This window comes from Porites lutea, chromosome 3 (assembly GCF_958299795.1).
Source record: "Porites lutea chromosome 3, jaPorLute2.1, whole genome shotgun sequence".
Taxonomy (NCBI): Eukaryota; Metazoa; Cnidaria; class Anthozoa; order Scleractinia; family Poritidae; genus Porites; species Porites lutea.
In genome coordinates, this window is record NC_133203.1 from 32,738,381 (window position 1) to 32,752,163 (window position 13,783).

At 38.8% G+C, this 13,783-nt stretch overlaps 2 protein-coding genes across 2 annotated transcripts in view; both read right to left on the reverse strand.

The window, feature by feature from the left end:
• The window catches only part of LOC140929640 (solute carrier family 49 member 4-like), a 6,024-nt gene extending 14 nt beyond the window's left edge, over nucleotides 1-6,010 (reverse strand). The window contains exons 1-3 of the mRNA XM_073379382.1: nucleotides 5,618-6,010; nucleotides 2,905-3,589; nucleotides 1-658 (exon numbers count right to left, since the gene is read on the reverse strand). The exon at nucleotides 1-658 is cut by the window's left edge and continues 14 nt beyond it. Of these exons, the coding sequence (XP_073235483.1) occupies nucleotides 250-658; nucleotides 2,905-3,589; nucleotides 5,618-5,930 (1,407 nt within the window). The 5' untranslated portion in view covers nucleotides 5,931-6,010 and the 3' untranslated portion in view covers nucleotides 1-249. The remainder of the gene's footprint in view (nucleotides 659-2,904; nucleotides 3,590-5,617) is intronic.
• Nucleotides 6,011-9,889: 3,879 nt separating this feature from the next.
• Nucleotides 9,890-12,396, reverse strand: LOC140929641 (cilia- and flagella-associated protein 141-like). The gene is made up of 5 exons (XM_073379383.1): nucleotides 12,240-12,396; nucleotides 11,694-11,734; nucleotides 11,205-11,253; nucleotides 10,903-10,983; nucleotides 9,890-10,018 (listed from the first exon to the last, which is right to left on the reverse strand). Exons 1-5 carry the CDS (start codon nucleotides 12,342-12,344, stop codon nucleotides 9,917-9,919), a joined length of 378 nt encoding a protein of 125 aa, XP_073235484.1. The 5' UTR covers nucleotides 12,345-12,396; the 3' UTR covers nucleotides 9,890-9,916.
• Nucleotides 12,397-13,783: the final 1,387 nt, after the last annotated feature.

Genomic DNA, 13,783 nt, shown 5'->3' on the forward strand with positions numbered 1-13,783 from the left:
AAGACAAAGAATTGACTCGGTTGTTTTGAAATAAATTCAATGTGGCGACAAAACTTAAAATTAAATGGGGCTTCTTCACGCTATTTGCTTTTTATTTTAGCTTTGCTTTACTTTGTTTTGTTTTTCTTTTCTTTCTTCATTCTTATTTTCTCTCTTTTTTTCAAAATTAAAAGCTAAAACAATTTTTAGATCAAATAAATTCCAAAAATTAATAATGGTCCAGGTTTGTTATTTAAGGCTATTTCTACATTATTCTACATCAACGGCAAGTCGACGATACTGTGCCTTATACAGAAGTAACAAAGGAATACAAGCAGTAACACCTCCGACACAGACCCAGTTCATCCAACGAACATCAGTTATCGGAAACATGAAAGTCACATCAAACAAAAGGATCACAGCATTTCCCAGAACTAATCCCACCCCAACAGAAGTGCCCTCACCAACAGGGAATACACACTCCATAATCAATTCGAACACTAATGGGATGGTTCCGTTGAACAGCAAACCACTACAGATAATGGACGTGAACAGCAGTCCTTGTGAGAATGGTAAGATTTTTGAGCAAGTTAATGTGAAAATAAGTTGAAATAGTACAGTGCCCACGTAGAGGGCCACCAAGATAGTTTTGGTCCAGCGTTTCACGATGTCTGCAGATCTGTAAACAGATATAATAATAATATCATTAATATTATTAACCTTGTTATAGAAAATTAACGCTCCATGAAATTGAGGTGTTGCAAATTCAAGTTAACGCGACTTGAATTAACGCGAATTTCGTAGAAAAGGAAATTGAGGCGAAAGAGAGGATATCACTTCAAAATGAAGGAAATTAACGCGACGTTCACAAAGAAACAAAACTTGCTGAGACAATATACAGGAACAAAGTTACACGTATGGAAACTTTGCTCGTGACCACTTTTCGTAAACGTATGAAGGGAGTCAAGCGCAGAAATCTGGCCACTTCGAGGGTTCTTCACAATGGTACTGATACTAGCGGATCTCCACCCTGACAAAATACTCCTCTTTCTTAACGGGGTCAAGTGTATCGAGAATTTCTGGCCAAAATAATGGAAATTAAGCTCGCGGAAATTAACATTTACCGAAATAAACGCGACTTAAATTAACACGAAAGTTTGAAATTCACGTTAATTTCATCAAACCTTCTGAGTTTCTTATAATAATGCATTATCTTTGAAATTAGCTTCCCATGACTGTATTTCTCTTCCTTAAGATATATCAGTAAGGACTGTAGAATAACATGTGTGTTTTAACTGACAGTTTGATTTTGACCCAGGGGTACTCCCATAATTGGTTACTCATCACTGATAGCTTTTGCCTCTCTGTCTGAAAAAGGGTACCAAAAATCAAGAAAGAAAGCCTACGAGGAAGTAAGGTTGTTCAGAACTTACACATATTTAAACAATTATTGCATTAGGCTTTCATATGATGTGAAGAATTACGCTGATCTCGGAAGCTGGTATCCACCTCGGCCGATAACATTTGCTCTGGGGGATGGGGATACTCCTTACAATGGTATAGGTGGAGAGGGTCCACCCGAAAGGGTTACATTGTACCTTTTTTAGGCTTCAGGTATATGAAAGGGTAGCGATCGATTTCATTAGTTGAGGTATATGAAAGCGTAGGGAAATCTCTCATTTCTGTCTGTACGTAAAAGGACCAAAAATTACTGACAGACGCATTTTATGGATGCGAAAGAGACAAGAAAACTTTCTGGCAGTGATTCATTCAAATCAAAAAGAAGAATTATTTAAAGCAGTGAAAGGGGATATAGTGTTCTAATCTAGCTAGGTATGGGAAAGGGGCAGAGTATAAGTTGATTAGTCAGTTGAAGGTATATGAAAGGGATACCTTTTCTGTTAAAAATAATATATACAAGGGTAAGGGGGTGGATCTAAGGGTGCAGCCTCCCTAAGTAAAACTTTGGGGAGTACCCCCCACCCCCCTTCCGGCATTATCCTCGACCTGCATAATTCTTCATATCATATTCATCCTAACTCACAAATGATTGATTATTTTCTCCCTGGAACATAGTTGATTTTTTTCGCCATTATTATGATTATTCACAATCAAGTTTAGGTGCAAAACTACTTTCCCATTGTCACTTTGTAACTGAGCCAGCGGCAGGAATAGGATTCAAATTATTAAAATTATTGTCTGCAACCAGGTTGCAATATTCATCTGTTTTTGTCTGGAACAATTCCAGCATGCTCCAGAGTCTCAGAAAATCAGCATGTAAACCTCATAGTAAATTTATGGGAGTACCTCCCCCTTCCCCCCCCCCCCCCTCCCTCTGCAGGGATTTTCTGATACATGCAAAGCACTCCAGCAGTCATGGTTGACACCAAGCCTGATGGAATCATTCCAGGCTTTGTCAATGAGCTACAATTCCCAGCTATCCACTGTATGGTGCAAATTCATCCTGGGGCGTCCTCTCTTGTTGCATGCCACCCAAGCAGGTGCTTACTCTCTTTTCATGTGTGTCCTGTGTGGGAACAATGCAAAAGGGCCAAAGAGGGAGGGGACGGTTAGGAAGGCAAGAGGAGATACTCATCTATTCCACTGTCTTTCCCCTGCCACAGCCTTCTTAATAAATTCATGGATCATAAACACCCAAACCCAAAAAGAACTATTAAATAGTGTTTGACACTTACCATAAAATAATCAGTCTGCACTACAGTTTTTAAACTGTGACCTTTAAGCTTTCAAACTATTAATGACAAGAATCTAAAATTTATCTGCACATTCTCTATTTATAATATCAGTACTTCTTATAATTATAGTCAGGGGTAATTACGGGAGACAAACCATAATATGAGTTTTCAATGTGCGTGTATGGTTTTCTGAGGATGCATAAAAAGACATGGAAATTCAATTTATTACCTTGCAATAATCACACCTGATACTATTCCAGCCAAGCTAGAGCAAGTTCCAAGCCATCCTGAACTCTTTTCACTTATATTGAATAGCTGAACTGCAAGATCCAGCACTGATGTCCATCCAAAGTAAATACCAAAGGATGAAGCAAAAACTAACACAAGTAACCAATAGGATTTGTTGTATATTAACATCTTCAGACCATCCTTGTAGCCAATTTCAGTAGTTTTTCTTGTAAAAGCAGCAACACTGGGTGGCAGTGGTGGTTTGGAAGGAAAATAAATCACAACGCACAAAAAAAGAAATGCAGCCAATCCGACCTGTACATAAAAATAATCCATAATTCTTGACTCCAAGAGATGGATGTATTTTTTAGAAAAATTCTTTGTACTATTCTCAGAGCTGTCCGATGTGCTTGGTATCATTGATGGCCCGATGAAAAATGCCAGAGCAGCTCCAAAGTTTGCAGCCAGGGCCCCAATAGCTGTTGCAGTCGTTCTCTCATTTGGCGGAAACCATGTGTTTGAAACAAGCGGCGGAGCACCATTAGCAATGAAGCTTGGCAGCATGGTTATCAGATGACCAATATAGATAAAAATTGTCTTGGCTTTAATGTTACTAACTGGAATCAGTTGGACAAGTTTTCCTGCTAATAACATTGATGATGTCACCAAAACAGAAAGTCTTAGTCCTGCGAAAATGAAGTTAAATAAACAAGATTTATTTCAAGATAAAAATAATGACCAAAACAAAGGGCCAAGGAGTAAAGTTTGCCTCCCTCATGGCCATTTTGTCTCATTACAAAATGCTTCTCCCAGCAAATGGCTGCTCACATTCAAACCATGCAATCCCTTTCATGATTTCTTGGGAAGGAGGGTTGCCATGACGAGACAAAAAATGGCTGCGTGGGAGACTAGGGTAAAGTCAAGGAATGGACAAGCTGGCAGCAGCAGAAACATATTCCTAATATTACTACAGTGTGAGTATTATTAACATTTGAATGCCTTTGGGGTTAAATCCCCCCATTTAAAGTAATCCAAGACAAAGTAACTGGATTCTGGATTTCACAACTGTAGATTCTGGATTCCAGGTACTAAATTATATTCCAGATTCCAATCATTAGGGGGATTTATAGAATTCGTTGAGCTGAATTCCCAAACAGAAAAGAAAAAGCAAACTAAAAGAAACACTGAGATAAGTAGACCAAGAAATGTTTATCTAAGGAGGCTACAACATGTCAAAATTCAAGTGACTCTAATCCAGACTGGACAAGAGGATACGTTAATGATTACTTGATGTTAAAATAATATAATATTATATTAAATTGATAACGAAACCCCCTTTGATGCAGTTACATAGACTTTTTACTTCTACTTGTGCCACCAGTTAAAACACAACATGGAGCTATCATGGAAGATACTAAATACAACCAGAAAATATCCATACCACCCCAACAGAAGGGATTTGCCGTATGACCCCCCTCCACTTTAGATTTTCCAAAATCAACCCCCAAAATGTACCCCCCTCCCCTCCGGAATTTCCAAAATTTTCACACACCCCCTGGAATTATTGCTATCTGAAGTGAACAAATAAGTAGTTTTGTTCACTAGCATGCAAATTTTGTGAGTTTCATGTATTTTCTGTTGAATTCTACGACAGATAAGCGAATTCCTTATGCGCTCAAGTCATGAAGAAATTGTTGAACAAGTTCTTAGCCACATGCAAATGAAATGCGTGGGAAATATAACTGTACTTTTCTCTCACTGCATCAAGAAGAAAGCACCACTTGAAGAAGTATAAACAAAGAGATCAGGACCTTGTTGCACGATAAGACAGTGTGAGTATCGACTTTCGTTCTACCAAATTTGCATATTTGAGTTTGCGGTAAAATTTCATTTGCTAGAAAATTGTCACGCAAAGTGCAACGTGCTGGAAAAAACTCTTTGTAACTTCTTTGTGATAAAGAAACAGTCAAGTGAACAAGGAATGTAACCAACTAAAATGAAAGTTTCGTTCCGCTGGCTCATAAACTACAAAAGCGTAAAAGATGAAAATACTATTTTTGTCGATACTGTCGATAATCAAATGATAATATGAAAGCGAAGATGGTTACAAAGGAGCGGAGATCCGAGACAGTATTCATGGTCTTCATGATGCGTTTGTAAACAAACTTTAGAAACGTGGCCACTCTCCTAAGAATGACAGATCGTTCGACATGAATGGCTTAAACGACGAAATTATTTTTGGAAGGAAACGCGGCTAAAATTTATCTTTGAACAGATAGCTTCAGTCGCTCGAACGTTCCCACCCTTATAAAAAAAAAAATGAACCCTAACCCTCCACCCCTAGCAAAACAGCAAAATTAATCGCACCCCCCTTTCACTGGTAATAAACAACCAGTCTACTATTCTGATGAGCATCACCACCCCTTTCATATGGGAGACCCTCCGAGACACGTAAGCCCCCTAGCCTGAGGGACATTTAAAGACCGAAATCGAAACTAATGCGCATCACATGATATCGCCGATGTCAACCATGAAATAAACCATGAAAGCTCTAGATTTGTTTAAGTCTGCAATTTTTCCACCCGTAGAGAGAGAGAAAAACGTAAGACAACAATGAAGGGTGCAGGTTATTGCCGGTGCATATAGCTAAAGTCTGAAATCAAGCACTTTAGCTTAATAATAGATATGGAGAAGATTTAAAGCAGGGGGCTCACCTCTAGAGTCCATTAGCCATGTAGAAGGAAAAGCACCTAAAATAGGCCCGATCGCTCCTAACGAGGACAGTAGAAGAACTGTCCATCTTTCCCATCCAAATACAAGCCGACAGGGTCGCTGAATAGGTCCCCACGTATTCCACATCATGTTGGACACGATCGAGGTCATCGTGAAGACAAATAGAATGTACCATCTCCTTTTGTAAACTCTGCACTGAGTAAAACTCGAACAGGCATTGTCTTCATTGCAACCGGAATTGTTAGAAGGTGATTTTTCGTCATCGAGAAGAGCGTTTCTTTCAGGGTCTGTCATTTCAAGGACGTCGAGTCCCTTGTTGAAAAAATATAAAATTATAAAAACCAGCTGACCTTTCGTGACCGGCCGGCCAAAATAGAGAGCCAGCCAAGTCTCTCGCACACCTCGGTCAAGTCCCTTGGGGTTTCGGGTTCGATGGGAACTGGAATCTACTGTAGGCGGTCACGCTTTTCTCGTTCCAGACGTTTCATTTTTATTCCTCTCTCTCTTCTCTCTCTCTTTCTCTATCTCTCTCCTAGAACTATATTTTGAGAATGGACCTCTGGAGCCAGGGTACTCGGTGGGTTGTTAGGGTGCATACGGCTTCTTCAGTGTTGCACCACGCGTATGTTAACTTAAAACGCAGCCCAAACGCCACCTTCCTGACATCTATCTACCGGGAAAAATACACATGGCACAGCAGTCTTTTTTTTCTCCGTTTAGCGTCGTCCGACCCACCCAAATTTTTGGCATTTTCAAAAAAAAAAAAAAGGACGACGTAGTTAAACCAATTTTCACTTGAAATAATTATTTTCAGAAATTTTTTACAGTGGTCTTTTTCTATGTTAGTGCCTTTGGTTTAAGGGTGTCGGGTTTAGGTTCTGATACATTTTTTTTGTTTTTCGACCTGATACTCCTTTTTCTATATACTGCCTTTGGTTTAAGGACGTCGGGTTTAAGCTTTGACGGATTTTTTTTCATTTTCTACTAGAGGCTTCTTTTTCTATTTTACTGTCTTTGGTTTGAGGGTGTCGGGAAGAAAAAGAAGCCTTTGATTTATTTATTTATTATTGTGATTTTTTTTTTTTTTTTTTTTGGACCTATGGTTCCTTTTTCTATGTTACTGCCTTTGGGTTAAGGCCTTCGGATTAAGGCTTCGATTGTTTTTTTTTCTACGACTTGAGGTTTCTTTTTCTATTTTAAAACATATGGTTTAACGTTGTCGGGTTTAAGCTTTGATGGTTTTTTTTTAATTTTCGACTAGGGGCTTCTTTTTCTCGTTACTACCTGTGGTTTAAGGGTGTCAGGTTAAGGTCCTGATGTTTTTTTTTTTCGACTAGAGGCTCCTTTTTTATAATAATATAATAATAATAAAGCCTTTATTTAAAGAGGGTAGCACTTAATAGCCAAAGGCTAATAAACTTGTGGCCCTCATAAAATACTGCGTTTAGTTTAAGGTCTTTTGGTTTAAGCTTTGATGGATTTTTTTATTTTTCGACAAGAGGCATCTTTTTCTATGTTACCGCCTGTAGTTTAAGGGTGTCGGGTTTAGACTCCTGACGTATTTTTTTTGTTTTTTGACCCGAGGCTTCTTTTTCTATCTTACTGCCTTTGGTTTAAGGTTGTCGGGTTTAGGTTCTGGTGTATTTTTTTGGTTTTTCGACCTGAGGGTCCTTTTTCTATGTTACTGCCTTTGTTTTAAGGGCGTCGGGTTTAAGCTTTGATGGATTTTTTTTCTATTTCGACAAGAGGCTTCTTTTTCTATATTACTACCTTTGGTTTAAGTGTGTGGGCTTTGAGCGTTGATGTATTTTTTTTTTCTATTTCGACCTGTGGCTCCTTTTTCTATGTTACTGCCTTTGGTTTAAGGCCTTTGGGTTTAGGCTTTAATAGGTCTTTTTTGTTCTACGACATGAGGTTTCTTTTTCGATTTTAAAGCTTATGGTTTAACGTTGTCGGGTTTAAGCTTTGATGGATTTTTTTCCTTTTTTGACTAGAGGCCGTTGCGCATTTTGTTAATCCAAATATGTGAATGTTAACTTTTACAACTTTTAACGTCGTCCTGGGGCACCAGGGCCTCCTATTCCGCGACTTCTTGTGATTCTTTTTTTTTTTTTTCTTTTTTTTTTTTTTTTCAATCGACCGACCGACCGACCGACCCAATATCAGGAAATGCATTCGACGCTTAACAAAAAAAAGGGGGATGGCCTTCTACTGAATGGGACTCTTTCACTCCTCGCAAATACAAAATAAACTTAATTTGCACTTTCACTTATCGTTGCTACCAAATTTGCTTCTCCTCATCTTTGCTACAGTCTGCTCTGAATGATCTAAGAAAACTCTCTCTTCAAAATGGTTACCCCCAAGGAATAATCAACTTCCACATCAAATAATTTGCTGGAACGAAACCGCAACAAGCGAGATGGCCCTGTACCTATGGTTCCTAAGAAGGATGTTATTATTCTGTTACTTTATATAGGTCATCACCCATCAACCAAATTTCTAAGTGCCTAAATCCTGCATTTACCAGTTTTACTCTTGTGTTAATTTAAAGATATTTTTTCAAAACACTGCCGTAAATGTTTCTTTTCAAACAAGGACCGCCTAAATCGCTTGTTGTTGGAATTGTCAGTGATTTTTACATTGGTAAAACTAAGCGACGGCTCCATGACAGAAAGATTGAACACTTCAAGTCCCTAACAAATAATGATCACTCCTCAGCTATTGCTGACCGTGTCACTGCCACCGGACATAACATTAAGTGCGATCATTTTGAAATTTTAGCATCTGGCAAAACAGCTAGATTAATTAATGTCAAACATCAGCAGTCAAAAACAGATGCTTTATTAGTTGTTGCCTTTTGGATTCAATATTGTTAAGAATTTTTAATTCTTAATCTCATTTCCAGACCCCTTGAAAATTTTTGTATATATAGTCTCGTCATTATATTTAACGGTCACTTTCAGATCACGTTTGAAAATGTATGTTGAAAAGTATACGAAACATCAAGTTAAAAAAATGCGAAAGCTCACAATGTTTATCACCCGGGAGTTTATCACCTCTGTTTGTGTTTTGTATTTGATAATGTGTTGGGAGTATCATCCTATAAGCTATTTGACTGGTATATACCGACCATGAAAAGTAGGGTTGTGAAGCAGTATAGTCTACGACAGGGAATAGCCTAAAGTGGGAGTCGTTAACAGATGCACTATCGTCTCCCTCGCAGCCGTTTCTATCTCGTCACGCACACTCCTCCCCAACAAACGGCCTACAATCAGTGACGTGTAGGGATTTTGGGTGCCTGCTTGCCTAGTTCTTAGGCCTCAATATTCCGCGCGACCGCCAAAGCGTTTTGCTTCACGTGACCCAAGCTCGTATACGTCACCGAAGTGAATTGACCGAGAGGGACTGACAAAACGCCGTACAAAGACTAGGTAAGGTGCCCACTTAGGTGCCTATTATTGTAGTCTATAATAGGCTTGTTTCACACTCCAGCCAGAAATGCATGAAAAGTCATATACATCAGGCTATGCTTAAAGATGGCTAGCCATGAACCAGGGGTACAGAAATTGTCAACACAATTCTTATGTCTACGGGACCAAAATATTCTTTAGTTTACGGCCCTTTTAACGCCATTTTAGCAAGTTCTGATGTTTTGGTTTCTCACTTGCTAAAATGGCGTTTTTAGGGCCTTAATGTAAGAAAACAATGCAGACACAACTCTTTTATGATGTATGTACACTTTAATAGATGTTTATGGGCATTTTAACCGTTTTATCGATCTTATGATAAATCTGTAATTTGACTTCCAGTAACCTGTTGTGAGTCTGGGCTCCCTGTGGTTACACTAACATTACTGGGATAAGCATCAAGGTAACCCTATCTGCGGATGCCTGGCAATTACGTCTGTGCTCCTCAAACAATCTTACCACTAAAAAAAAAATCGATATTAAAGGTATATTTTTTGAGCAGTTTAAATCACGTTAGTTGAAGAAAAAAAACATTTTTTTAGGCTTATCTTTCTCTCTCACGCTTTATGAATTGTTTGTAAACATGGATTATTTTTTCTCAAAGATTAAAAAGTTACCATCATTCAGAAATCTTTACAATAATATGGAGAACGCAATCATGTCCTTCGATTCGGGATCCAGTTATAAGTTTTAAATATAGACACTCAGTGCCAAGATCTATCTGTCCAAAAACTAACAACAAAATGATTGACCGATAGTAATGGAAAGCAGTCTCTAAACTAGGTAAGATCAGAAATTTTTATTAATGGTTTCCTAAATTCTCTTTTTATAGAAAGCTTTTCCTGTGCCGTTAAGTTCTTTTTCGTACTGCAGATGTTCGTCCAGCAGTAACTTTTGCAACTGTGCTCGTCGGACCTACAGTGAACAGGAAAAAAAACGTAAATTTATAATATTAATCGGTATTTGGAAAAATACCGAAAAAGCATCGATACTTGCTTGAATATGAAGTATCGATAATTGTAAGATCGCCCTATGTAATCGAATCCAAAACAGTCCTGGATTAATTGTGAATTCCACGCGTTGGATTCCGGATTCCAGGTAATGGATTACAGTCTTTGTCAGTGGAACTTGGATTCTGGAATCCAATCGTTAGTGGGATTCCGGATTCCTTGAGCTGTATTTCGAATTCCAAGGCCCAGGATTTCGTATTCCACAAGCAAACATTACCCGGATAGGCCAGAGGCGAGTAAGTGCTGATCATAACCCGCTTGCAACCACTTTGTAAGAAATGATTATTATTAGGTCCCTCGGATTTCCTCCTTGTTTAACTAAGAATAGACGCGACCAAACTAGTAGATTCAAACCGAAAACGTTATCCTATAAGACCAAGCTTTGTCTTTATTAAAATGTAAGAATTGTATGTAACTGTGTAAGGCCTGGCAAATTTAGGTCAACTCAGAATAAGTTAGGTCAGCTAATTTGATTCAGACGCTGATCTTTACTGCGGCCGAACTAAATTCAAAAGGAAAAAATATGCCCATTTCTCTTCCTTACCTCGAGAGAACCCTGAACGAGGTTGCAAAACCTCCATGTTTTTTCAGGCTGGAGAGCAAGAGAAGCACTTGGAGAAAAAGTAAGTAAATTACCATTTTACATGATGCGATCTTTCTTTTTTTTCTGTCCCAGTGCTGCAAAGAGCCTATTTAAATGTAATTCGACCAAACAGACGCTGAAAAGAGATTAACCACTAACACGAACAGTTGGATATATAATGTTCATAGTGATACTTATTTTGATACCTTCATGAACTCTTCGTTTGCCATCTTAAGTTCACTGTCCATCATTTCAGAATTCCTTTTCTCTCTTCTTTTTTCACTATCCTGTTGAAAACATGAATTACACTGCAATGAGATATCAACTCCAAACAATGGCATATCAGTTTGAAAAGCAAATTCAAAAGAGTTAGTTTTTTTTGGTCGATGACTATCAAAGGTTTGACCATCAATCGATCGCATCAATCACAATTTCTGGAAACTGTGGAATCAATGCTGTGCAGTGCCTCGATTGGTTGTACTAAACGACATAGCAAAAATAACTGTACCTCTTCTAAGCTGGTAAACCATCGCGCCCTCTCCAATTCGCTGGCAACCCTAAGGGGAAATAAACCAACACACATTAGGAAGCATGGAAACGTTCCGTATCAAGGTAAAATCAGGTGAAAGCCAATTCGCCGTGATGGTTTCTTCAGTTTATGCGCCGCCTCTCGTGAATCATGCATCTCTTTGTCTCTGCCTCTTTAATAGTCTAATTTCCCTTCATGTGCTTAAAGGCCGTAAATCGAGTGAAAATTTATTAACTGTAAAGTATCAAATCAATTCGTTATTTTCAAGGGCGCGGTTAGAAACCAACAATCAGCGTTTTTAGTGGTTTTGTTTGTTTGTTTTGGTTTTCTTTATTTTGTGTGGAGAGAGCTTGCCTCTTCAATTATATTAGCCCCCCCCCCCCCCCCCCCCCCTCATTCCTTCCCCGGCCAAATGTTGATTGTTTAAGAAAGATTACATAGTTCAGAATGTATGAGCGTCTTACGCACTTGTTTTCCGCGTCTATACGACTTGCAATCTTTTCATCTGTCTGTTAAAAACGACAACGCAAAGTGAGTTTAGACTAAGATTAGTTGAATTATGTGCATTGTTAGGTTCGAATTTCGCCGCTATCTATGGTGGTAATCGAGCCTAGCACATTGTACGCTTAATTAAATCCTTTAATTTCTCCAAGCACTTAACTACCAAAGCTAAAATCATTTGAATGTTCACTCCACAGAATTTTGCCGTCCGCAGACTCAAAAGTTAGTCATACTAACAAATGAATAGTACCATGAGAAAGTACTGCTGATTTCAGATTTCATCTGGATGGTCACACCACAGCAATGTGTCCTCAGACCGAAAAGTTAGAACCAATTTCCAAGACTTCTGGCAGTGAAAAGGTCTTAATGTACATTTCCAATGGTTATAAAAAGGAGCCGTAAAGAGGAGAGGTCTAGAAAGGTCTAGAGATGCAGTAGTCTAGTAGTAGTTTTTGTTTGTTCATTATTGAGAGAAGGACCTCCAAAGTTCGGGTTTTGGGAATTTGATCTTACCTCAATTCGCGACCGCTGCAATGCTAGCGATTTGCGAAGAAATTGTGCATTTGAGCTAGGAACTTCATATCTGTAGCTCGTTGTAAAAAGTCGATCATCGGACATTTTTACACAAACCTCGAAGTACTTTTAGTGCACTTTGTAAATTTACACTCTAATTTACAATATCAACTGAACTACCAGGCGGTTGCCATGGCAATCTGTGCCAAATCGCTTACGGACTCGTTGATATGCAAACACGAGGATTTATGGATGAGTAAACAAAGATAATTGATAACTAAGTGTTATTGTACTTTCGAGGACCAATCTAACGTTTACTAAACAAACTCTGCAATAAACAAAGAGTGTTAGACAATGCTATAGCCATGCAATAAGAATTGTATTTCATAGGATGTTTTGACTGGTACTTTTACGAAAACAGTTCATTTCACTACGAAAATTAAGTCTGTTCACTGCTCAATAAATGTCGTCCCCTGGGCCTTTGATAAGCACACAGGAGAGGCTGGACGCATGGATAATTCATTCAAGGAATAGGATGTTTTGACTGGTACTTTTACGAAAACAGTTCATTTCACTACGAAAATTAAGTCTGTTCACTGCTCAATAAATGTCGTCCCCTGGGCCTTTGATAAGCACACAGGAGAGGCTGAACGCATGGATAATTCATTCAAGGAATAGGATGTTTTGACTGGTACTTTTACGAAAACAGTTCATTTCACTACGAAAATCAAGTCTGTTCACTGCTCAATAAATGTCGTCCCCAGGGCCTTTTCGCTTCGAAAATGGAAGGACGGTCTTTTCCAGTCCCTCACATTTTCTAAAGGAAAAACGATGGGAACGAGGTTGGCTAAAATGGTTTGGCAACAAAGGACAACTTAGGACGGTAAAACAGTAATAAGTGCAGCAATAAGCGAGGTCGGCTGAAAGTTCCTAAGCGATAAGTCAGACTCTAAGGGTGAATATTAGATGTGTTAGCGATGACCCCTTTCCCTACTGATAATTATCCACAGAAAATTAAAGGAAATTAAGGGAACAACGCGGGCAAAGGAAGCAAAAGCTAATTACGGAGCTAGGGCCAGAGTAGAGAAAATAGGTCTGATCGATTAAGGTGGCGAAATTCATTAATGGGTCACCGAATTCTTTCTTTTCGTGAGGATCACAGCGCTTGTGAGAAGAGCAAGCATAGCTGGAATACTATCGCGTACATCAGTGTTAGAATGTACCGAACACAGGCAACTCAGGCTTAGGCCAAACGGCGAACTTTTCGCCGTTTCGATCGTCTAACACCGTATCCGTCTGAACGTCCAGCTGAACATCGTCTCCAGTCAGGGCACATGCAACGAACTGAACTAATAAATAAAAAAATTAATTTGTACGATAATGCATTTTAAGCCTCGTTCGGGAGAAATTTCAACTGATCTGATTGGTTCGACGCGTCCTAAGTTCGACGTCTGACACAACAGACGATCTTAACTTAATTAAGGTCGACTAAGGGTGGTTCGTCTCACAAGAAGTTCGACGTTTGGACCATGCCTCGAGTAATT

Bases quoted from the DNA above. Each gene is read 5' to 3' on its own strand.
- LOC140929641 (XM_073379383.1), bottom strand. From the start codon at position 12,344: ATGTCCGATGATCGACTTTTTACAACGAGCTACAGATATGAAGTTCCT. The intron at 10,984-11,204 runs GTACAGTTATTT...TGTTTTCAACAG, and splicing joins GGTTTACCAGCTTAGAAGAG to GATAGTGAAAAAAGAAGAGA. The intron at 10,019-10,902 runs GTATCAAAATAA...TGTTCACTGTAG, and splicing joins CAAACGAAGAGTTCATGAAG to GTCCGACGAGCACAGTTGCA.